Source organism: Oryctolagus cuniculus, chromosome 11 (assembly GCF_964237555.1).
Source record: "Oryctolagus cuniculus chromosome 11, mOryCun1.1, whole genome shotgun sequence".
NCBI classification, from domain to species: Eukaryota; Metazoa; Chordata; class Mammalia; order Lagomorpha; family Leporidae; genus Oryctolagus; species Oryctolagus cuniculus.
In genome coordinates, this window is record NC_091442.1 from 58,301,892 (window position 1) to 58,328,453 (window position 26,562).

At 41.3% G+C, this 26,562-nt stretch overlaps 2 protein-coding genes across 2 annotated transcripts; both read left to right on the forward strand.

The window, feature by feature from the left end:
• The first annotated feature begins 12,897 nt into the window (after positions 1–12,897).
• On the forward strand, positions 12,898–13,836 carry LOC100338976 (olfactory receptor 6C2-like). The gene has a single exon (XM_002711159.4). It carries the CDS (start codon positions 12,898–12,900, stop codon positions 13,834–13,836), a length of 939 nt encoding a protein of 312 aa, XP_002711205.3.
• An 11,158-nt stretch (positions 13,837–24,994) lies between these two features.
• On the forward strand, positions 24,995–25,933 carry LOC100344978 (olfactory receptor 6C2-like). Its single transcript, XM_051845629.2, has one exon. It carries the CDS (start codon positions 24,995–24,997, stop codon positions 25,931–25,933), a length of 939 nt encoding a protein of 312 aa, XP_051701589.2.
• The last annotated feature ends 629 nt before the right edge of the window (positions 25,934–26,562 follow it).

Sequence of the window (26,562 nt, forward strand, 5' to 3'; positions counted from 1 at the left end):
GGAAGATGTTGTGGCACAGCACATTAAACCTCTGATTAGGGTCATCATCCCATCTTGAAGTGTGTGGGATCGAATCTCACTCCCGCTTCAGATGCAGTTTCCTGCATCGTATGCGTATAAACTTTTCACATTTCAAAAATACTCTGATAAATAAGGTTTTCTTCTCCAAAGCTTTCTTTTTTATGAAAGACTTATTTCTTTATTTGAAACTCAGAGTTACAAGAGAGAGAAGGAGAGGCAGAGAGAAAGAGGTCTTCCATCTGCTGGTTCACTCTCTAATTGGCTGCAAGTGCTGGAGCTGCACTGATCTGAAGCCAGGAGCCAGGAGCTTCTTCTGGGTCTCCCCCATGGGTGCAGGGGCCCAAGGACTTGGGCCATCTTGCTCTGCTTTCCCAGGCCAAAGCAGAGAGCTGGATTGGAAGTGGAGCAGCCGGGCCTCAAACCAGTGCCCATATAGGATGCCTGCACTGCAGGCGGTGGCTTTACCCAGTACACTAGCACCAGCCCCGCCAAAGCTTTCTTATACTGAATTTTCTAAAAACTAAACTGCTCTAGGAACTGGAACTATGGCATAGGGTAAAGCTGCCGCCTGCAGGGCAGCCTCCAATATGGGTGCCAATTCCAGTCCCCTCTGCTCCACATCTAGTCCAGCTCTCTGCCAAGGCCTGGGAAAGCAGCAGAAGATGTCCTAAGTGCTTGGGTGTCTACTGCGTGGGAGACCCAGAATAAACTCCTGGCTTCTGGCTTCTGGTTTCTGACTTCAGATCATCCCAGCTCTGTTGTGGCATTTTGGAGAATGAACCAGTGGATGGAAGACTTTCCCTTTCTCTCTCTCTCTCTCTCCCTCTCTCCCTCTCTCCCTCTCTCCCTCTCTCCCTCCTTCCCCCTCTCCCTCTCTCCCTCCTTCCCCCTCTCCCTCTGCATCTCTGTAACTCTGCCTTTCAAATACATAAAGAAATCTTAAAAAAAAAAACACTTTGGTAAGTGCTCTACAACTTCTCTTCTAATAACTAATTTAAGCTTACACCCATGTGATCTATGTACTTATTTAGGAGTGGAGTCAATGGCTTCACCTAAGCTGTGCCCAATTTACCACTCAAGAATCAAGTGCATCTGCATAAGACCAGGACTTAAAATGCAAGGTGAGGAGTGGGCATGTGACACAGAGATTGAGAGATGGGTTAGGATACCCACATCTCCATCAGAATAGCAGGGTTCAATCCCCAGCCCTGGCTACTTATGTCAGCTTCTGGTTAATGCAGTCCCTAGGAGACATCAGTTAGGGCTCAAATAACTGGGGTCCCCACCACCAACAGGGGAGACCTGAATTGAGTTCCTGATTCCAACTGACTTGACCCAGTCCTGACACAGCCCTGACCAGTGGAGGCATTTGGGGAGTGAACAAGCAGATGGCAACTCGGTCTTTCTCTCCTTCCTCTTCCTCCTCTCGCCCTCCTGCCCCTTCCCTCTCCCTCTCCCTCTGCCTTTCAAATAACCAAGAAGATGAAGAATGAGCATCTACTTCTGCTCTACATACTGAGTTTATCTCTTGCTTACCCACCAGTGAGAGGAAATGCCCAAGGGCAGCACTCAGTCTAGACTAAAACCTCAGCATGAAGCTGGAGGTAGTCCTCAAATAACGGAGGTCACCTCTGGGGCCCAGTGTGCTCCCTGAAAAACGCCGAAGTGTTGCCGAAATGCTTCATGGCTTTGCACTTGGCCACTTTGCTCAGTGAATATCCCCAGAATTTACATTGCGATCTTCATATGGAGGTTTGAGGAAGTTTACCTGGGAACTTTTTTGCCGTATGTGTGCGTAAATGGTTAGGTCTCTGCCGCAGTGCTCCTAGCTCTTCTTTTGGACTCCTATTTCAGTCACTCAGCATTATCTGTTTCCTCCATCAGAAAGCTCTCGCTCACCTCTCATATTCCTGTCATTGCTAACATAGCTCTAACCTAAAATTTAAATTTCTCAACCAGAATTATCTTGCCAATTGCCTAAAAAAAAAAAAAAAAGCCCTGCCTCTAATCTCATCTCCATTTTACTCATTCTAAACTACATCACAATATATAGCAACCTAAAACCATATTTATTTATTTATTTATTTACAAAATATACCATATATAGCAACCTAAAACTCTATTTTAATTAGTCCAGTATGAAGTTGAAATGTTCACAGTAATCAAAAATTCTGTTCAGGGGCCAGCATTGTGCTACAGTGGGATAACCTATGACACTAGCATCTCATACAAGCACCGGTTCAAGTACCAGCTGTTGCTCCACTTTTTTTTTTTTATTTGACAGGTAGAAATACAGACAGTGAGAGACAGAGACAGAGAGAAAGGGCTTCTTTCCGCTGGTTCACCCCCCAAATGGCCGGTACTGCCAGCACTCTGCCAATCTGAAGCCAGGAGCCAGGTGCTTCTTCCTGGTCTCCCATGCGAGTGCAGGACCCCTGTCCGCCCGGGCCACAGCAGAGAGCTGGACTGGAAGAGGAGCAACCGGGACTGGAACCCAGGCCTATATGGGATGCCGGCGCTGCAGGCAGAGGATTAACCAAGTGAGCCACAGCGCCAGCCCTGCTCCTCTTTGACCCAGCTCCCTAATGATGCACCTGGGAAAGCAGAAGAAGATGCCCAAATGCTTGGACCCCTGCCACCCACGTGGGAGATCCAGAAGAAGCTCCGGGCTCCTGGCTTAGGCCTGGCCCAGCCCCAGCCATGGCAGCCACCTGGGCAGGGGGAGCAAATCAGTGGATGGAAGCCATCACTCTCTCCTCTCTCTAACTCTGACTTTCAAATAAATAAACAAACCACTTTTCAAAGAGAAATTTAATGGTTATGGTCGATATGCAACAGAAAGAAAAAAATCTGCCACTAATTCCTGAGTACTTATATGGTGGATTTGAAAAGATATTGTAAGAGTCTCTGCGGGCCCCTCATGGCAACAGTGTCATTCAGCCCCATTGTTCCTGCTCCGCTGCTCTGCTCCTTAGCTTCCTGATAACCTGTGGGATGCGCCATTGCAACTCCCTTGCCCATCTCCCTGGGATGACTTCTCTTAAACACCTGTTTACCCTTTATTCTTGAAAATGGCAACAAAGGCTCTTTATTAGTCCCTCAGATCGAAAACCCCTAGGGAACATACTGTTTGTTAGCAAAATTGATCCCAAAGAGCTTGTTCTGCAGAGAAATTTTTATTACCTGGGATATTTAAAAAGTTAGTATGTTTCTTGCTGAATTTATTTCTCCTGGGAACAGAGATCCCTAGAAATTCTCAAGTCTTCGACACATTTTACAATTTAAAAACTATTTTAATGTACAACCATACACTTTCTATGCATGCGAAAAATACCAAAAAGTAGGGACTGGTATTCTGGTGAGGCAGGTTATGCTTGCAACATTGGTATCCCACATAAGGACCAATTCCAGTCTTGGCTGCTCTGTTTCTGATCCAGCTCCCTGCTCATGAACCTGGGAAGCAGGGAGTACCAGCTGTTGCTCCACTTTTTTTTTTTTTTTTTTTTTTTTTGACAGGTAGAGATATAGACAGTGAGACAGAGAGAGACACAGAGAAAGGGCTTCCTTCCGCTGGTTCACCCCCAAAAGGCCGTTACTGCCGGCACTCTGCCGATCTGAAGCCAGGAGCCAGGTGCTTCTTCCTGGTCTCCCATGCGGGTGCAGAGAGTGCTTGAGGCCCTGCTAACCATGTGGCAGATCCAGATGGAGTTCTGGGCTCCTAGCTTGAGCCTGAATCAGCCCTGGTAATCCCAGCCATCTGGGGAGTACACCAGCAGACCAGCAGAGGGCAATCTCTCTCTCTCCCTCTCCAGGGCAAGAACTACACCCACATGGATGCCAGCGCCACTGGTGCTGTCTTCACCCACTACACAACAATACTGGCCCAATGCTTATCTTTGATTTCCATTTTCCACAAGCTGTCCGAAGTACCGCTATATTATTATTCATAATTAACAATAACATGTTATTATCATTCTTGTATTACAAATAACTAGCAAGTGCAAAGGCCAAGATTTAGTTCTGGGCTACCTAGAAACACAGTCCATGCACTTGAACATAACACAATACTGCTGCCTATTCCGTCAGGCACTCTCAAGGCATAGAACTTCCACAGAACCACAGAGATTTACTTTTTTAAGGAATTTATTAATACATTAGATTCCCAGAGTCATAGCAAATAGATGGCAATTACTACAGCAACATTCTCACTGATTCACATGTTAATGGGATATTGATGCACAATGAATAGATTCTGTATCATCCATAGGTAAAATTCTAAGAATATAATGATATATCCCCCTCCCACCTCCTTTTTTTCCTTCTTTCCTCTTTTTTTTTCTTTCTTCTCCAATTATTGAGATAGCTTTTTTTTTTTTTTTTTTTTTTGATAGGCAGAGTGGACAGTGAGAGAGAGAGACAGAGAGAAAGGTCTTCCTTTGCCGTTGGCTCACCCTCCAATGGCTGCCGCGGCCGGAGCACCGCGTTGATCCGATGGCAGGAGCCAGGTACTTATCCTGGTCTCCCATGGGGTGCAGGGCCCAAGTAAATGGGCCATCCTCCACTGCACTCCCTGGACACAGCAGAGAGCTGGCCGGGACAGAATCCGGCGCCCTGACCAGGAGTAGAACCCGGTGTGCCGGCGCTGCAAGGCGGAGGATTAGCTAGTGAGCTGCGGCGCTGGCTGCGATAGCTTTTTTAATTTATGCTAGCTGAAGGCTTATACTCCACTAAATAAAGAGTCAACGAATGGAGAGTAAAAAGTCAGCAGTTCAGTGGGTATATAGGCAAGGGCTGTAAGAAATAATCAAATGATAAGATGTCAATTTCACTCATATGAGGTAAATTTTAAAATAATCACAGATCATTAAACTACATTAGAATAGTATTTTTATCCATTGACTTCACAAATATATAAAACAAAATTCGGCAGACGCTGTGGCATGGCAGGTAAAGCCACCGCCTCTAGTACAGGCATCCCATATGGGTGCTATTTCTAGTCCCAGCTGCTCCTCTTCTGATCCACCCCTCCGCTAATGCACCTGGAAAAGCAGTAGAAGAAGGCCCATGTCCCTAAGTCCCTGCCACCAGTGTGGGAGAACCAGAGCTCATGGCTCCTGGCTTTGGCCTAATCCAGCCATAGTCAATGAGACCATCTGGGGAGCGAGCCCGCAGATGGAAAATCTCTCTTCTCTCTTCTCTCTCTCTCTCTCTCTCTCTCTAACTCTGCCTCTCAAATAAATAGATCTATTTAAAAAAAAAAAAAAAAAAAAGGCTGCTAGTAAGGGGATCTGCAGCCCCAGTCACTGGTATGGGACCAGGCACCACACCTTATACATTCCTTCTCTGCTTCAAGTTGAGACAAGGAAAAAGGCAATGTATGCTAGCATAAGTATCTCAATTTTTATTCTAAATTCTAGGCCACACGGAAATAAGAATTCAAAGCAAAGGCATAATTACAGCGAATGAGTGAGAGTTTTATTTAAAAGCGAGAGACTGAATATACATTCGCACGTGAGTGTGGGCAATCCCATTTGGAGAGACACCCATCATGAGAAGGCAGCAGAGTTGCCGGTCAGGAGAGAATGTGGGAGGAGGCCAGAGGAGAATCCACTAAGCAAGGCCCAGAAGCCAAAAAGCAAAAGAGCCACCTCCACGTGTCTCAGTCTCTTATGAGGTCGGGAGTGATACCTTAACTGAAGATACGAGCCAGCTGGAGTTCAACATGCAGGAGGCTTTCTGAGAGGTTCATGGTGTCTCTTTGTAGAGTGTAACTTCCACAGGGCCATCAAGGCATCTCCTCCTCTCTGGTCCCAGATGAGACACAGGTGCATTATGGGAAATAGTCATACTCGATTGATAGGTGGGGGGGGGGGGATTACAATGCATTCCTACAGACAAAATATTGTTTAGAATCTTCCAGCTTAATGTATTAGCATGTAATTCTACTCAACACTGCCTTATCTTTAGGACATGGGTTACTGGGAAGCCAGCAGTCCAGCCCGGAAGTATTACAAGATGCTCTGCTAGCATTGTAGCAGGATTAGTGAACAAAGATGAGACAGAAATTTGTCTATTATAATTTTTTGCGTTTTGTATTTTTTTTATTTTATTTAACCTTCATGTATTTATATATACAGATTTAGGAACATAGTGCTACTTTGTACCCTGCCCTCCTTCCCTTCCAATTCTTCTTCTCCTCCCTCTCCATTCTCACTCCTTTTTTTCTTTTTTAAAGATTTATTTATTCATTTGAAAGACAAAATTACAGAGAGAGGTACACACATACACAGAGAGAGAGAAAGAGAGAGAGATCTTCCATCCACTGTCACTCCCCAAATAGCTAGAGCTGAACCAATCCAAAGCCAGAAGCCAGGAGCTTCTTCTGAGTTACCCACGTTGGTACAGGGGCCAAAGCTCTTAGCCCAACCTCTGCTGCTTTCCCAGGCACATTAGCAGGGAGCTGTATTGGAAGTCGAGCAGCCAGGATTCAAACTGACACCCATATGGGATGCGGGAAAGGGAGGCAAGTGTTTATCCCACTGCACCACAGCAATACCTGCCCACCCCACCCCCCCCCCTCATTCCCACTCTTAATTTTTAAAAAGCTCTATTTTCAGTTTACTTCATGACTGTAAAGTTTACCTTACACCAGCAGAGTGTGGAGAGTCCTCTTTTTTTTTTTTTTTTTTTTTTTTGGACAGGCAGAGTGGACAGTGAGAGTGAGAGACAGAGAGAACGGTCTTCCTTTTGCCGTTGGTTCCCCCCCACCCCCGCAATGGACACTGTGGCCGGCGCACCAAGCTGATCCAAAGGCAGGAGCCAGGTGCTTCTCCTGGTCACCCATCCTCCACTTCACTCGCTGGCCACAGCAGAGAGCTGGCCTGGAAGAGGGGCAACCGGGACAGAATCCAGCACACCGACCAGGACTAGAACCCCGGTGTGCTGGCACCACAGGCGGAGAATTAACCTCTTGAGCCGAGGCACCGACCTGGAGAGTCCATTTCTACACATACGTGCCAATATTTCCTTCACATACTCACAAAAGACTAACTTTTATTAAGCCATTCTCATGAGCATGTGGTGGCACCTTAATGTGGATTTACTTTGCAGTTCCCTGGTTGCTGGCGATGTTGAGCAAATTTTCATGATTGCGAATTTACCTGTTTCTGAATTTCTTTACTGAAATTTCTATTCAATCCTAGCCCTGGTTTTTAAATTAGAATATTTATCTTCTTACTAAATTATAAGAGGCTTTATATATTATACAGGCCCCTTATCAGTTACATGATTTGTAAATAATTTCTCCTAATTGGTGGCTTGATTCTTGTAGGATTTCTTTGTTTTGTTTCATTTTCATTTCCTTGCTCGTGTCATTTGAAGTATTAGGTTCTTAATTTCTAATTTTGCTTACTCTTTTTTTTCTTTAACAAGTGTGCTTTCAGTATCATTTTAACAAATATCTGCCTTGCCTATGTTTACAAAGATCTTCACGTTTTTTGCTATATCTCATTGCATCTAACGGTAGGTTCTTTGATCCAGTTTTTAGTTAATTTTTGTATGTGGTCTGAATCAGGATCTCAGTCATTTTGTGAATGGATATCAAATTGTTCCAGCACTATAAAGAACCAGACAACATAATTAATATTGCATACACTGATGGTAAAACTACAAAAAAAAAAATAAGGAAGTGGGAACACTTGGTAGCACTCAGGGGTGTGCTTGTGTCATTGGGAATGGAGAGAAAGGTAAACATGACGAGGAGAGTTAGTGGGGCTTTTGAAGGTTGGGACAATTATCCATTCTGTAACCAGAAGGGCAGTTCATGGAGGGCTTTCTTCTTAGTTATCTTTTGTAAAATGCACAAAGGTTTTACACAGGATTTATTTATGAATATACATCTAAAATAATCACTGACATGGAAAATAATCACGAAATGGCTCATTTACTAAAAAAAATTTCAATGCTATACATATGCTCACCTACTACATAGAATTCTTTGGTAAAATTTAACACTCATTCAATGTCTCTCTTAGCAATCTAAGAGTGGGAATCAATCTTGGAATGTCCAAATGCACCTGAATCAATTAGCTTTTCCTTCTTCCTGCTTAGCAGAAATAAAACAATCAGGCAGGAAAGTTTATTGCAGCCATGGGAGAGGGAGCACTCAGTCTCCCAAGGAACATGGGCAGGGAACCTATTCTCTACTAGGGCCATTTGCACATTCACAACATCATGCACAAGCCATTCCACATCATCAACCTGAAGATTAGCCTGCTGCAGATTTACTGAATTAGGAGTCGCCTGAGTTGACTTGGCTGGGCCAGACCACATGAGTCCACGGGCCTTCAACAGCCCACCGCCACCCCTGACTGCAAACGCAATCACGTGAATGGACAACACATGAGGCTAACAGTGCCCAGAACCTCAGGAGGAGCTCCTTCTTCTACAGCAGAGCTGGTCTGCACTCACTCACATGTGATTCTCTCAGGAACTGAGCTCTGCTGGAGAATTCCCCAACCAACCCAAACAGAGAAAAGGAATCAAAACTTGGTTCTCCTCTGACACACTGTGGTGCACCTGACCTGTTTCTGATGCTATCCCTGAATCTTCCCCTCTCCAAGGACAGAGTCCCTGTTGATGGCAGGGTAATTCTTCCTCCCAACGTTTATTAAAGTACATTACACTACAGCTTCATTAGAGATGTCTCAATTGGACCCCGAGGGTCCTTTTGTCTCTTTACTGAAATAATCCCCAAACACTTGATGGGGATAAACAGACATCACTTAGGCCACCCTTTTCATATAGAATTTTCAGGGACTTTGCTGCAAACAAAGAAAGGTCCTCACCATCACAGCAGTATTTAATTCTCTCAACTAAGCAAACTATATGAGCATTTTCCACAGGATAAAGGTCAGAAATTCTCCTCTATTCGCTATCCTGTTAAGACTTGGTGAAGGTAAAGGACACTTGGGGAAGGTCACTATAGCAACTGTGGGAAACAAGAACCTAGATTTCTTCCCATTCACAGACTTGCCAGTGAATGCAACTGTGGGGCTGAAGATCAATACTGAAGCATAGGTCCTAACTGAAAAAGAGTCCTGCTCAGTTCTGGGTCACGCTGGGGTCTTTGTGATCAAGTTTTCCTCAGAAGCTGTAGACAGCAGTCAGAAAGGTGAGTGTGATTTTTATGTAGTCATGCTATTGTCCACCATCCAGAGCCCAAGTATTTCAAAATATCATGGCAGAAGCCATTGACTTGAGTGCTTAAAAACCAGATCCTAAATAATTCTTAACAATGCTTCTTGATAGGAATAACTGCAGGAATCAGTGGATGTCAGTCTATTCTCTAACAAGTCATATTTGCATTTAAGTAACAAGAATAGCAAAACAAACTCTTAGAAAGAGAATATAGTTTCCCATTGGTGAGATCTTGAGACAATGTTCCTGTTATCTCAACCGAGCAGAAACTGCCCATTGTTGATTTTTGGCTATACAACTTGAACGTCAATACAGGTAACTCTTTATTTTAATGAACAGTACTATGCTTGACAGCATTCTGTCATTTAAGGCATTCTGTTATTTAGAAAGACAACAAAATAAGCACAATAGATACAAAAAGCAAATTAACTATGCTTTCCTGCAGGAGTTCACTCAGTGGGTTCCACATGACTGCCATGTTGTAAGACCAGTATTTCACATCTGGATATATTTGGTTTATTATGTTGTAATTAATATAATAGTGGTTTTAGACCACGTGTGATGAAATATTATCTGAATAAAATATGTCAAAAATAAGTGTTTCTCTATCAGATAGTACATGATGTCATGCTTTCTTCTGCTGTTAAGTTGGGTTCTTTTACTTTGATATATTACAGTGAAACTGATAGGATATTGTAAATAAATATCAACCTGGTACGTGAATATATGGGGCTAGCATACAATCTCACATTCAAAACAGATGATATTTTTAAAAGGTTTATTTTAAAGGCAGAGCCACATAGAGAATAAGACACAGAGCTTCCATCTGCTGGTTCACTCTCCAAATGACTATATGGCCAGCACTGAGCAAGGAAAAAGCCAGGAGCCAGGAGCTAAGCTGAGTCTCCCACACTGGTGCAGGGCCCAAGTACTGAGCTACACTCTACTGCTTTCCCAAGAGCATCAGATGGGATATGGATCGGGCGTGAAGCAGCCAGGGCTTGAAAAGGTGCCCATAGATGATGCTGGCCCTGCAGCACATAGCTGCACCACATAGCTGTCTCTGAAACCTGTGATATTTAAGCTGAATTTCCAGTAAAGCCAAAGGAAAGGATTTCATAAAACAAGAACTTCTTATAGCAAAACACCTTTAATAACAGCTATGTCTGTAAATGTTGGGCTACTTCATTTCAAGCTGAAAATCACATCCATAGAATAGCACAGTGTTATTCTAAGGACAGGGTGGATGAGAGCCATGATTTACATTTTGCATCTGATTTTGGTATGTCTTATTATTCTAGTTTTATTTTTAGTACTTAGCATTGTTAAAATAAAATAGCCTATAGCTATTTAGTTAGGATTATAACCTAGTAACATTAAAAAAAATAAAATCCTGTCATTTGTAATATAACGGATGTGACTAGAAACCATTATACTAGTGAAATAAGCCAGTGCAAAAAAAAATAAAATAACAAATGTTCTCTTTGATTTGTGGTAACTAACAGAGCACCTAAAAGGTAATCCATAGCAGTGATATTGACACTTTGAAATGCAATGATTTTGAACAACACTTATCTTGACTATTGAGGAATAGATTATTTTTTTTTAGTTTTCCATACGATTTGTTGAACTATTGACTTATTGTAGGGATTAATCTTATCAGTATAGAGTCAACTGAAAATAGATCTCTGTAAAAAATAAGAATGGGAATAGGAGAAGGAGGAGAAGATGGGTGGGATTGTGGGAGCGAGGGGGCATGGTGGGAAGAATTACTGTTTCTAAATGTGTATATATGAAATGGGTGATGTTTGTGTACCTTAAATAAAAGACTTCTAGGTTTAAAAAATAAATCTTACTTAGTTTACTGTAATAAAAAACTTTGAAGTGGTTTCATTGCCTCCAGTTGTGACTTTATCTCTAATACATTCAAAACTTCATTACTCTTCTACTCAAAAACTTTGGATGGCTCTTGTACAGCCTTTAGGTATATTCTCAGACTACCTTTTCTAAGTGTTCTCTGACAGGTTTACATGGGTCATGGGACTAAATACATTATATAATTATCTAATAGAGTAGCTTATTCCCACTAAATCTAAGCTATCTGAGGGCTGTGATCACACCTATTCAACTATAGGCAGCTGACAGAACTTCTAGAAAACAAAAACTACTCAAAATGTAAATGTTCAATAGTTATTGGATAAAATGGAATAAATTATCCTGGTTACTGGTAGCAGAACTAACCAACTTATGTAGCCAGCTAAATGAAACAAGATTCTAGGAGCCAGCGCCGTGGCTCACGTGGTTAATCCTCCGCCTGCAGCGTCGGCATCCTCTTCTAGTCCAGCTCTCTGCTGTGGTCCAAGATGGCAGTGAAGGATGGTCCAGGTGCTTGGGCCCTTAACCGGCATGGGAGACCAGGAAGAAGTGCCTGGCTCCTGGCTTCAGGCTGGTGGAGCGCCGGCCATAGCAGCCATGTGGGGAGTGAACCAACGGAAGAAAGACCTTTCTCTCTGTCTCTCTCTCTGTCTATAACTCTACCTGTCAAAGAAGTTTTAAAAAATATGCAATCAGATTTTAAGGAAAGACCAAACTCTCAACAGTTCCAGAACTAAAAAATTATGTTGCAGATATCATCTCATGTTTGAACTCTTTGCAACAAAGTAGGTATTATTTAAAAAAAAAATACTATCTAATGTCCTGAAATAGATAGAACTGATTGACTGATTTTTTAAAAAGTAAATAACATATAATTGAAAATTACAGTAGAAACGCTAAAGGAAGTAGTGCAGCCTGTTACAACATTCGGCATAAAGAAGAGCGTTAGACAAAACTCTTTAGGAAAATATCCTGAATGAAGCTGTATTTAAGCTGAAACCATACATAATATGACCCACCAGTGAAAAAATTTCAAGGAAAGAGAAAACATTACAGCAGCCCAGAAGTAGAAAAGAGCATAACATCTTCACAGAACAAAAGACTAGCACAGCAAAACAAGCAAGGGATGATTTAGGACCATTACATGGAAATGCAATCATCAAGGACCTAAAAAACCAGAGCAGGCAGTCTGAATATTGTCCCAAGGGAACTGGAACTCCAGTGAGAGGCTTCAAGAGATCTTCAAAAAAAACCACTCTGGTTGCGCCTTTACCTTGGGCTTCCAATAGACTTTTGGGCAGTTTAGAAGCATAAGAAAGCAGAAAGACCTAATCCTTAGGTCACTGTGGGATCAACACAGAGACAGAGGAAAGAGGCCAAGAGCAGAATGATTTTAACTTACAGCCTTGACTGTGGTCGGTCCTGTTTACCTCAAAAAACCCAGATGAGGAGAGAGCATTTTTCTGTTCATGAACACAGATCATGTAAAATAACTTCATTTCTATAGCACTCTTCATAAAAAAAAAAAAGCCTTTCATAATGGTTCGATACTACATCAACATGGTAATAAAGAGACATTAATAAGGACCCCGTGTTATCTCTGCTGTAACACTCAACAGTGGCAGTCCTGTGTATCACTGGTTAAATCACCCCTCAACTCTTGATTGACAAGTAATACAATAAAATCATGGCTTAGCTAAATGTTCACCTCACCCACTGTAGACTCATGCTGATGGTCCCGTCCTCCAATCTAACTTCTCTCATGTTTCTGCACACAGACCAGGCCATAGCCAGGAATCTGTAATGAGAAATTATACAGCATCAACAATATTCATCTTGGTGGGACTAACGGATGATCCAAATCTACAGATACTGCTTCTTGTCTTTCTGTTTCTGACCTACTTCTTGTGTATTTTTGGGAACCTGGCCATCATCATTCTCACCTTGGTGGATTCTCACCTCCAAACACCCATGTACTTTTTCCTCCGCAATTTCTCTGTGCTGGAGGTCTCTTTCACAAGTGTCTCCATTCCCAGATTCCTCTACACAATGGCAACTGGGGACAATACTATGACCTATAATGCATGCTTCACTCAACTGTTTTTTGTTTTCTTCTTGTATGTGACTGAGTTCTTTCTCCTGACAGCCATGTCCTATGATCGCTATGTGGCCATCTGCAAACCCCTGCATTACATGACCATCATGAGCAACAGAGTCTGCATCAGGATCCTCATGGGGTGTGTCATGCTCACTCTAATCATCGTCATCCCACCATTTACTCTGCTCTTTGATCTCGAGTTTTGTGACTCTAATATCATAGATCACTTTGGCTGTGATGTAGGGCCCATGCTGAAGATCACCTGCTCCGACACAGAGTTTTTGGAGCACTTGGTCTTCATCTTGGCTGTGCTGACGCTTCTGTTCACGTTAGGGTGTGTGACTATGTCCTACACACACATCATCAGGACCATTCTCAGATTCCCTTCTGCTCAGCAGAGGACAAAGGCTTTTTCCACTTGTTCTTCTCACATAATTGTGGTTTCCATCACTTACGGAAGCTGCATCTTCATCTATATTAAGCCGTCTGCAAAAGAAGGGGTGGCTTTGAATAAGGTGGTGGCAGTGCTCACCACCTCAGTTACTCCAGTTATGAACCCCTTCATTTACACCCTGAGGAACAAGCAGGTGATACAAGCTTTCAAAGACCTGAACAAAAAGATTGCAGCCATCTCAAGGAAGTAAAGGCCTACCAGATGCAAAATGACAAATCAAAAATAAGTCTTTATATGTCTCTCATTGTCCCCTAACTCTATGTTACTCATGGTTGTACGTCACAGCCCGATTCTACTAAACCAGAGCCCAATCTTCATGCAGATATAACCTTTCTACTCATCCTATTTAGAAATATATAAGAATGAATCTTCAGCAAATATCTATAACAACATGTCCATTTTATTCTCAGGACCAAGAAATGTAGACAGCACTGCAAGTACACTGAGTTTGCAATTTAAATGCTGGTAAGCCTTCCAAACATTGGGGCAAGGAGCTAGTTTGGTATGCTGAAGAAGCAAGATCTTTGTGTTGAGATAAACTTATGTTCAAAACCTACACTACTGCTGTGGAGTATTTTCATGGGTCACTTCTCTGCTCCTGATGTGCCTCAACTGTAATTTTAAAAAGACTATTTTTTTTACTTTACATAAAATTTACATTAAAGATAGATGTTCATATATATATATATATATATATATATATACACATACATACAAAAACACACACATTGCCGGCACAGTGTCTAATACAAGGAGAGAAAATGATTCAACAAAGAAATCAAAACAGAGTCCACATGACATCAGACCACCTTGAAAGTCTCTGAGGATGTTGCCCCATTGCTAACTGCGTTTTCACATTGTTAATGAGACTGCCACTGATTCATTAGTCACTTCCAAAACTTGGTCACCAAGGACTATTTGTTGTTCAAGCAGAGGTTCCCTGTACACTGGTGGCAATATAATGCTATGGTTGCTACTGTAGAAAGTGGCAGGGAGGCAGGCTCCCTGCCCAGGAAATTCAGGTGAGCTCCTCAGACAAACCAGGAAAAAATATTCCTTTGTCTCTACACCACGCTTCTCTCCCACTGAACAGAGGAAATAGGAGATGTTGCATCAGATGCCTTTGGTATCAGACTCTGTGAAGAAGAGGGGTAGTGAGCCTGACCTACTACTAGAGGCAATGAAACCCTAAGCTAGAATTGTCTCTTGAACTGTCTACCATCAGACTGTCCATTGTCACAGGTGGGTGTGAATGTGTGAGTTGTATGTGTGTGCACATGAGCCCTCATCCATGCATTCTGTGCAGGGTGAAGCTGGGGGCTGACATAAGTGGAACGCAAGAGTGCAGAAGGAAGCACACACAAGCCACCTGAACATCTTGATGCCCCTCGAACTTTGGTTTTCTCAAGGACTCCTAAACAAGAGCTGTTACCAAAATAAGTGTGCAATTGTTATGATGCAATTTTCCACATGGCCTAAACACAGACAGAGGGTGCATACAATCAGTTTTTAAATCTGGTGTTCAGTTAGATCTAAGTGATACTTCCAAATGGAGTTTGACAATCATGTCTAGTAAGTTCCTATTCTGAAGGAACATAACATTAAAAATTTCCTGCTTTGGTCACTTTATCCTTCATCCTAGCCATAACTACCATGAAAGGGACTATTACTACAGAAACAGGTCAATGAAAAGCTGTAGGAAGGACATATCCATCCAATAATATTCATGAACATCAAGAAATCAGATACCAGTATTATAAATGACTATACAGGGATTTCATTTTATTATCTACCTGTTATTTAAGTCCTTCTTGACTCTTTCTTGGGAATTATAGCATTCAGGCTCTCCTTGAACCTAAACAATCCAGGCCATTGGCAGCCTCTGTCCCAAATGAAAACTAAGTGAAGTTTGTCCCAAAAACAAGTAGGTCAAAGTGTCAGAAACATATTTAAAAATTCACTCAGTAGAGAGTGGATGAAGGAAAAAAGAACTGTATTAATCATTTTTACAGCTATTAAAGTGACAGTGTGAATAGGTAACATTGCTTAGACTAAGTTAGCAAGGACTATCTATCAATGCTAATTTAAAAAACTATGTGGAGTGCGGGAAGGGGAGTCGATGTGACACAGACATCAGCGGGGAGAGGAGGGATGCCCAGGGCTCCGAGTCCACACATCAGCTCTGGAAGCGGAGGTGAGCTCAGTAACCCGAGACATTGGCGGGGAAACAGCGGACAGAATTTTAGAGGGAAGCGGGCATTGAAGCGGGAAAGTTCAACAGACTGACCACAGGAGAGAAGGAAAAATAAATAAATAAATAAATAAATAAATAAATAAAAAGGTGGGGGGCGTACTGGTACAGACAAGTTCCACTCTATGCCAACCTTGCAAAAGCTAGCAAGAGACAAAGAGCTGGGATATACACAATAAAAGGGGAGAGTTAAGGCTACAATTCAGTAGCCTAGGCAACCCAGTGGGAGTTCAGAGGAGAAACAGAGCCTGCACAGACTCTTTGGGTAGAAGCCAGAGATCGGAAGCTAAATACCATCAATTCTGCACAGCCGTGCAGTGAGGTATTACTTACCCCCTGAATAAATTAAATAAATAAATAAATAAAAAGAGAGAGATTTACCACGCATAACCTGAGGGTGTCACCTTTGCACACCTGTAACCCTGAAGAACCAAGCAGAGCTCTCAGGCCACACCCATCTCAAGCCTCCAAGGCTCCTCCAACAGCAGGCAGTCCACTTAACACGGACACAGTATAAAAAAAAAAAAAACTCACATTGAGGGAAACAGAATTAACCATGCCAAGCAATAAACACAGAAATCGAGGGAACACATCAAGGTGGCATGTACCAATGCCATCTCACTAGTCCAAGTGATCAATTTCAGTTCACAATTGATCATAATGAAAGGACTAAGAGTCAAAGGGAGCACATAAACAAGTCTAGTACCTGCTAACACTAACCGATGGAATAAATAAAGGGGAGAGTGATCCAACATGGGAAGTGAGATACTCAGCAGACTCATAGAATGGCAGATGTCCTAAATAGCACTCTGGCCTCAGAATAAGCCCTAAAGGCATTCAGATCTGGCTGAAAAGCCCATGAGAGTATTTCAGGCATGGAAAGCCAAGACACTCTGGCAAAAGATCTCTGTGAGTGAGATCTCAGTGGAAAGAACAGGTCTTCAAAGAAGGAGGTACCTTTCTCTGAAGGGAGGAGAGAACCTCCACTTTGACTATGACCTTGTCTAAACAAGATAAGAATCGGAGAACTCAGAGGGCTTCCATAGCCTTGGAAACTCATGACTGGAGCATAGGGAGATTACTGATGCCATAGACAGCAGTGTCAATTGGTAAAGTCAACAACAGGAGTCACTGTGCACTTACTCCTCATGTAGGATCTCTGTCCTTAATGTGCTGTGCATTGAAATTTACTGCTATAACGAGTACTCAAACAATATATTTCACTTTGTGTTTCTATGGGGGTGCAAACTGTTGAAATCTTTACTTAATGCATACTAAACTGATCCTCTGTAAAAAAAAAAAAAAAAAGAAAAAGAAAAGAAACTATCAACTCCCAACTTGACTCTCACTGGGATTAAACATGACAATAGGTCTGATCTGATTTCATCATCATTAAAAAAAATCATCTATTATTTTTCACTTTATGTTTCTGTGTGGGAGCAAACTGTTGAAATCCTTACTTAATGTATACTAAGCTGATCTTCTGTATATTAAGATAATCGAAAATGAATCTTGATGTGAATGGAAGGGGAGAGGGAGTGGGAAAGGGGAGTGTTGTGGGTGGGAGGGACGGTATGGGGGGGAAGCCATTGTAATCCATTATTCGTACTTTGGAAACTTATATTCATTAAATAAATAAATAAATAAAAATTCAAAAAAAAAAGAAAAAGAAAAAAAAAAGAAATCGAGGGAACAAGATCAACGATGAAACTATGACACCTCCAAATAAACAAAACACCCCAAGCCAAGATTATGAAGATGATGAGATAGAAGAAATGCAAGATACGGATTTCAAAAAATTTATGATAAGAACATTTAGAACTTTTCAAAAGCAAATCCTTGAACTATAGAAATCCTTATTGGACAGGATTGAAAATCTCTCTCATGAAAATGAAATTTTAAGGAAGAATCAAAATGAAATGCAGAAACTAGTAGAACAGGAAAGTGTGATAGTGAAAAGAAATCAAAATGAAATGAAGAGCTCAATAGATCAAATGACAAACACATTAGAGAGCCTTAAAAACAGAGTCAGTGAAAAAGAAGAGAGAATATCGGACTTAGAAGACAGAGCACAGGAAAACATACAGTCAAACCAAAGAAAAGAAGAGGAAATTAGAAATCTAAAAAATATTGTTGGGCATCTGCAGGATACTATCAAAAAAAACAATATTCAAGTTCTAGGAGTTCCTGAAGGCATGGAGAGAGAGAAAGGATTAGAAGGCCTTTTTAGTGAGATACTAGCAGAGAACTTTCCAGGTTTGGAGAAGGACAGAGACATCCTAGTACAGGAAGCTCATAGAACCCCCAGTAAACACGACCAAAAGAGATCCTCACCACGACACGTTGTAATTAAACTCACCACAGTGAAACATAAAGAAAAGATCCTAAAATGTGCAAGAGAGAAACGTCAGATTACTCTCAGAGGATCTCCAATCAGACTCACAGCAGACTTCTCATCAGAAACACTACAGGCTAGGAGGGAATGGCGAGACATAGTACAGGTGCTAAGAGAGAAAAATTGCCAGCCCAGAATATTATATCCTGCTAAGCTCTCGTTTGTGAATGAAGGTGAAATAAAGACCTTTCATAGCAAACAGAAATTGAAAGACTTTGTGGCCACTCGACCGGTCCGGCCCTGCAAAAGATACTTAAAGATGTGCTACACTCAGAAACACAGAAACATGGCCATCAATATGAAAGAAGGGAAAGGAAGAACACCTACCAGTAAAAGAGCATGGGAAGCTCAAAGCATATACTAGAAAATATCTCCGGGAAGATGGCAGGGCAAAGTCACTATGTATCAATAGTCACATTAAACGTGAATGGCCTGAACTGTCCAGTTAAAAGACACAGACTGGCTGACTGGCTTAAGTAACAACACCCAACTATTTGTTGCCTACAAGAAACACATCTCTGTAACAAAGAGGCATGCAGACTGAAAGTGAAAGTTTGGAAAAAGATATTCCATGCCAACAAAAACCAAAAAAAAGCAGGTGTAGCCATATTAATATCAGACAAAATAAACTTTAATACAAAAACTGTTAAGAGAGACTAAGAGGGGAACTATATAATGATTAAGGGTTCAATTCAACAGGAAGATGTAACTATTATAAATGTATATGCACCTAATTACAGGGCACCAGTCTATTTAAAAGATATGTTAAGGGACTTAAAGGGAGACTTAGATTCCAATACAATAGTACTGGGGGACTTCAATACTCCACTCTCAGAAATGGATAGATCATCCAGACAGAAGATCAACAAGGAAACAGCAGATTTAATCGACACTATTGCCCAAATGAATCTAACAGATATCTACAGAACTTTCAATCCTACATCTAAAGAGTTTACATTCTTCTCAGCAGTGCATGGAACCTTCTCTAGGATTGATCACATACTAGGTCATAAAGCAAGTCTCAGCAAATTTAAAAGAATTAGAATCATACCATGCAGCTTCTCAGACCACAGCGGAATGAAGCTGGAAATTAGCAACTCAGGAAACCCCAGAAAGTATGCAAACACATGGAGACTGAACAACATGCTCCTGAATGAACACTGGGTCATTCAAGAAATCAAAAAAGAAATCAGAAACTTTCTGGAAGTAAATGAGGATAACAACACAATATATCAAAACGTATGGGATACGGCAAAAGCAGTATTGAGAGGCAAGTTTACAGCAATAGGTGCCTACATCAAGAAATTGGAAAGGCACCAAATACATGAGCTTTCAGCGCATCTCAAGGACCTAGAAAATTTGCAGCAAACCAGACCCAAAGCTAGTAGAAGAGAAATAATTAAAATCAGAGAAGAAATTAACAGGATTGAATCCAAAAAAAAAAACATTACAAAATATCAGCCAAGCAAAGAGCTGGTTTTTTGAAAAAATAAACAAAATTGACACCCCATTGGCCCAACTAACTAAAAAAAGAAGAGAAAAGACCCAAATCAATAAAATCAGAGATGAAAAAGGGAACATAACAACAGACACCACAGAAATAAAAAGAATCATCAGAAATTACTACAAGGACTTGTATGCCAGCAAACAGGGAAACCTATCAGAAATGGATAGATTCCTGGACACATGCACCTACCTAAATTGAACCAGGAAGACATAAAAAACCTAAATAGACCCATAACTGAAAAAGAAATTGAAACCGTAATAAAGGCCCTCCCAACAAAGAAAAGCCCAGGACCAGATGGATTCACTGCTGAATTCTACCAGACATTTAAAGAAGAACTAACTCCAATTCTTCTCAAACTATTCAGAACAATCGAAAAAGATGGAATCCTCCCAAATTCTTTCTATGAAGCCAGCATCACCTTAATCCCTAAGCCAGAGAAAGATGCAGCACTGAAAGAAAATTATAGACCAATATCCCTGATGAACATAGCCGCAAAAATCCTCAATAAAATTCTCGCCAGTAGAATACAACAACACATCAGGAAAATCATCCACCAAGACCAAGTGGGATTTATCCCTGGTATGCAGGGATGGTTCAACATTCGCAAATCAATCAATGTGATTCACCACATTAACAGACTGCAGAAGCAAAACCATATGATTATCTCAATAGACGCAGAGAAAGCATCTGATAAAATACAACACCCTTTCATGATGAAAACTCTAAGCAAATTGGGTATAGAAGGAACATTCCTCAATATAATCAAAGCAATTTATGAAAAACCCACAGCCAGCATCCTACTGAATGTGGAAAAGTTGGAAGCATTTCCACTGAGATCTGGCACCAGACAGGGATGCCCACTCTCACCACTGCTATTTAACATAGTTCTGGAAGTTTTAGCCAGAGCCATCAGACAAGAAAAAGAAATTAAAGGAATACAAAATGAGAAGGAAGAAGTCAAAATATCCCTCTTTGCAGACGATATGATTCTTTACTTAGGGGATCCAAAGACCTCTACTAAGAAACTATTGGAACTCATAGAGGAGTTTGGCAAAGTGGCAGGATATAAAATCAATGCACAAAAATCAACAGCCTTTGTATACACAAGCAATGCCATGGCTGAGAAAGAACTGCTAAGATAAATCCCATTCAAATAGCTACAAAAACAATCAAATACCTTGGAATAAACTTAACCAAGGACGTTAAAGATCTCTACGATGAGAATTACAAAATCTTAAAGAAAGAAATAGAAGAGGATACCAAAAAATGGAAAAATCTTCCATGCTCATGGATTGAAAGAATCAACATCATCAAAATGTCCATTCTCCCAAAAGCAATTTATAGATTCAATGCAATCCCAATCAGGATACCAAAGACATTTTTCTCAGATCTAGAAAAAATGATACTGAAATTCATATGGAGGAACAAGAGACCTTGAATAGCTAAAGCAATCTTGTACAACAAAACCAAAGCCGGAGGCATCACAATACCAGATTTCAGGACATACTACAGGGCAGTTGTAATCAAAACAGCATGGTACTGGTACAGAAACAGATGGATAGACCAATGGAACAGAATAGAAACACCAGAAATCAACCCAAACATCTACAGCCAACTTATATTAGATCAAGGATCTAAAACCAATTCCTGGAGCAAGGACAGTCTATTCAATAAATGGTGCTGCGAAAACTGGATTTCCACGTGCAGAAGCATGAAGCAAGGCCCCTACCTTACACCTTACACAAAAATCAACTCAACGTGGATTAAAGACCTAAATCTACGACCTGACACCATCAAGTTATTAGAGAACATTGGAGAAACCCTTCAAGATATTGGCACAGGCAAAGAGTTTCTGGAAAAGACCCGGGAGGCACAGGCAGTCAAAGCCAAAATCAATTATTGGGATTGCATCAAATTGAGAAGTTTCTGTACTGCAAAAAGAAACAGTCAGGAGAGAGAAGAGGCAACCGACAGAATGGGACAAAATATTTGCAAACTATGCAACAGATAAAGGGTTAATAACCAGAATCTACAAAGAGATCAAGAAATTCCACAAAAACTAAACAAACAACCCACTTAAGAGATGGGCCAACGACCTCAATGGACATTTTTCAAAAGAGGAAATCCAAATGGCCAACAGGCACATGAAAAAATGTTCAAGGTCACTAGCAATCAGGGAAATGTAAATCAAAACCACAAAGAGGTTTCACCTCACCCCAGTTAGAATGGCTCACATTCAGAAATCTACCAACAACAGATGCTGGCGAGGATGTGTGGAAAAAGGGACACTACCCCAGTGTTGGTGGGAATGCAAACTGGTCAAGCCACTATGGAAGTCAGTCTGGAGATTCCTCAGAAACCTGAATATAACCCTACCATTCAACCCAGCCATCCCACTCCTTGGAATTTACCCAAAGGAAATTAAATTGGCAAACAAAAAAGCTGTCTGCACCCTAATGTTTATTGCAGCTCAATTCAAATAGCCAAGACCTGGAACCAACCTAAAAGCCCATCAACGGTAGACTGGATAAAGAAATTATGGGATATGTTCTCTTTAGAATACTATACCGCAGTAAGAAACAACGAAATCCAGTCATTTGCAACAAAATGGAGGAATCTGGAACACATCATGCTGAGTGAAATAAGCCAGTCCCAAAGGGACAAACACCATGTGTTCTCCCTGATTGGTGACAACTGACTGAACACCAAAAAGGAAACCTGCTGAAGTGAAATGGACACTATGAGAAACGGTGACTTGATCAGCATAGCCCTGACTGTTAATGAACAACTTAATACATTATCCCTCTTAGTAGTTTTTTTGTCTGCTCTACTTAATATGACTGGTTTAATTCTGTAATTAATACACAGTTATTCTTAAGTGTTGAAATTTAACTGAAATGTGATCCCTGTTAAACATAAGAGTGGGAATAAGAGAGGGAAGAGATGTACAATTTGGGACATGCTCAGGCTGACTTGCCCCAAATGGTAGAGTTAGAAACATACCAGGGGACTCCAATTCAATCCCATCAAGGTGGCATGTACCAATGCCATCTCACTAGTCCAAGTGATCAATTTCAGTTCACAATTGATCATAATGAAAGGACTAAGAGTCAAAGGGAGCACATAAACAAGTCTAGTACCTGCTAACACTAACCGATGGAATAAATAAAGGGGAGAGTGATCCAACATGGGAAGCGAGATACTCAGCAGACTCATAGAATGGCGGATGTCCTAAACAGCACTCTGGCCTCAGAATAAGCCCTAAAGGCATTCGGATCTGGCTGAAAAGCCCATGAGAGTATTTCAGGCATGGAAAGCCAAGACACTCTGGCAAAAAGATCTCTGTGAGTGAGATCCCAGTGGAAAGAACAGGTCTTCAAAGAAGGAGGTACCTTTCTCTGAAGGGAGGAGAGAACCTCCACTTTGACTATGACCTTGTCTAAACAAGATAAGAGTCGGAGAACTCAAGGGGCTTCCATAGCCTTGGAAACTCATGACTGGAGCATGGGGAGATTACTGATGCCATAGACAGGAGTGTCAATTGGTAAAGTCAACAACAGGAGTCACTGTGCACTTACTCCTCATGTAGGATCTCTGTCCTTAATGTGCTGCACATTGAGACTTAATGCTATAACGAGTACTCAAACAGTATATTTCACTTTGTGTTTCTATGAGGGTGCAAACTGTTGAAAGCTTTACTTAATGTATACTAAACTGATCTTCGGTTAAAAAAAAAGAAGAAATTATCAATTACCAACTTGACTCTCACTGGGATTAAACATGACAATGGGTCTGATCTGATTTCATCATCATTTAAAAAATCATCTATTATTTTTCACTTTATGCTTCTGTGTGGGAGAAAACTGTTGAAATCTTTACTTAATGTATGCTAAACTGATCTTCTGTATATAAAGAGAATCGAAAATGAATCTTGATGTGAATGCAGGGGGGAAGGAGTGGGAGAGGGGAGGGTTGTGGGCGGGAGGGACGTTATGGGGGGGAAGCCATTGTAATCCATATGCCGTACTTTGGAAATTTATATTCATTAAATAAAAGTTAAAAAAAAAAACCTATGTGGATTCTGAGGACTGGGTGCTACTGAAAGCGAGTGTGGAACCCTCTGAGCTCTGCCCCGACCCAACACATCTCAAAACGACCAAGTCAGTTCACAATTAGGCTCCAGAAAAACTGTCTTCATACCAATTCAGAGGATTCAGAAACCCTTCTGCCTAAGCAATGCCAACCCCGGGCTTAGAAATATTTTCTTTCACTTCTACACAAAAATGACAAAACAAAGATATATCTTTGTGTTATAAATGTTCATCTTCTTGAGAGACAACGTGAAGCAGAAATAGGACTTTTTAAATTTTTTTTTAATTTTTTATTACCTTGCAATACTTGAACATTTCAGGGGGTGCCAAGCAAACTCTCAATACACATGGGGCAGCAGAAACATCAACCAGGCAATCAGGCCTTCCCAGGACTTTATCTTCTTGTGGGAGCCCAGCAGCTCCTCCCTTCAAGTTCCTTATGCACCCTATAATACATCATTGTGAGACAGAGCCGCCCACTGTGCTGTGGAGCACTGAACCCCTTGTTCCTCCATGACTCGTGTGGGTCCCCATGATCCAACCTCCCGCCACTTCTTCCCGCCCACCCACCCCAAAATCACGTTCCTAAAGAACTAACACTTGTAAATGAATGTGCTCCTGTTGAATTTCATCACAACACAAAACGTTCAACATGAAATCCTAACCCATTGACACTTCTTACTTTTGAAAACTGAGCATTTCACTATGGTAGAAAAAAACAAACATAGATGATGATGAGAAGGAAGAAAATTTCAAATTGGTCAGGATTTCATCCACAATAACATAAAATAAAACCTGTAGGTCAAAGCAATATTGTTGAGAAACTGCATCCCGGGCATACGATTTATGTTTTCTTTGTTTTTTTTTTTACTAGACATATTTAAAAATATGATTTATAATCTAATATTAGAAATCTAAGTTCTATTAGATATTTCCCATAGGAGTTTCCTACACAGAGGCACGGCTGTGCTACACATTGATCACCAAGTAAAAGAAGAGGAAGTGCACAGGAGCTTGCTTGCAGGACCTTTGTCAGCTTCTAACGCCAGCTTCCGTGACACCTCTCTGCAGGTCCAGTCCTTCTCGACTTGGCACAAGGCAGGGATGAGAAATCAGACAGTTTTAACAACCTTCATCCTGCGGGGACTGACAGACAACCCAAAACTCCAAGTTCTGCTTTTTGTGTTTTTGTTTCTCGCCTACTTGTTCAGTGTGGCTGGAAACCTCACCATCATCACCCTCACACTTCTGGATTCTCACCTTAAAACCCCCATGTATTTTTTTCTCCGAAATTTCTCTTTCTTAGAAGTCTTGTTCACCACAGTCTGCATTCCCAGATTCCTGTACACAATGACAACTGGAGATAATACCGTGACCTACAACGCTTGTGCCACCCAATTATTTTTTGTGGTCCTCCTAGGGGCCACAGAGTTTTTCCTGCTGGCCGCCATGTCCTATGACCACTACGTGGCCATCTGCAAGCCCCTGCACTACACGACCATCATGAACACCAGGGTCTGCCTCATCCTTGTCCTCTGCTCTTGGCTCGCTGGCCTCTTAATTGTCCTCCCACCTCTCAGCATGGGCCTCCAGCTGGAATTCTGTGCCTCGAATGTGATCGATCATTTTGGCTGTGACGCATCTCCCATTCTACAGATAACTTGCTCTGACACGGTGTTAATTGAGAAAGTCGTCTTGAGTTTGGCCATACTGACCCTCATGATTACCCTAGGGTGTGTAGTGCTTTCCTATGCATGCATCCTCAAGACCATTCTAGAGTTCCCCTCTGCTCAGCAAAGGAAGAAGGCCTTTTCCACCTGCTCCTCCCACATGATTGTGGTCTCCATCTCCTATGGCAGCTGCATCTTCATCTACATCAAACCTTCAGCAAAGGAAGGAGTGGCCATGAATAAGGTGGTGTCAGTCCTCATAACTTCAGTTGCCCCTTTGCTTAACCCATTCATTTATGCGCTTCGAAACAAACAAGTGAAGGAAGCCTTTCAGATCACTGTGAAAAGGATCGCCTTTCTCACCAACAGGTGAGAACACTTCCTGCTTGTTGACACTAACTCTAATTTACATCGCCATAGCCCATGAGCAACATTAATGAATTTGACAAATATGTGGCTACTATTCAAAAGAATCACCAATCTAATCTTTCCACAAGAACATTTCTCTCTGAAAATCCAAACACCAAAACCAACCAATGTCTTTTGCTACCTTTTAAGTTTATTTTATTCAGAATGGCTTCCTCAATTATTGCATGCTCCACAGATTAGATTCTCCAATGCTCAGTGTCATAAAAAAACACGAATAAAGGAAAAAGTTGTATTCCTAGAGAGCCATATCATGGTGCGGAATCTAAAGACCTAAAAATGATTTCTTCCTTGTCATGGAAATATTACAATATCTGGTCCTTAATTATTCAAAGAATTAATTCTTACTGAAGCTTAATACAGGTTAATAAAACAAGAATGTGCACTCAAGAGCTCTCTTTCTCATTGTAAACTTCCATTTTCAGAAACAAATAGAAGACGCAAATGGACAGCTCTAAAATAACTGAAGATAATGATATTCTTCCTATTAAGCTGACATCCACACACAAATGTGATGCATCTTTAAATATGCTGTGGCGGGGCCAGTGTTGTAGCATAGGGAGTAAAGCCACTGCC

Bases quoted from the DNA above. Each gene is read 5' to 3' on its own strand.
- LOC100344978 (XM_051845629.2), top strand. From the start codon at position 24,995: ATGAGAAATCAGACAGTTTTAACAACCTTCATCCTGCGGGGACTGACA.
- LOC100338976 (XM_002711159.4), top strand. From the start codon at position 12,898: ATGAGAAATTATACAGCATCAACAATATTCATCTTGGTGGGACTAACG.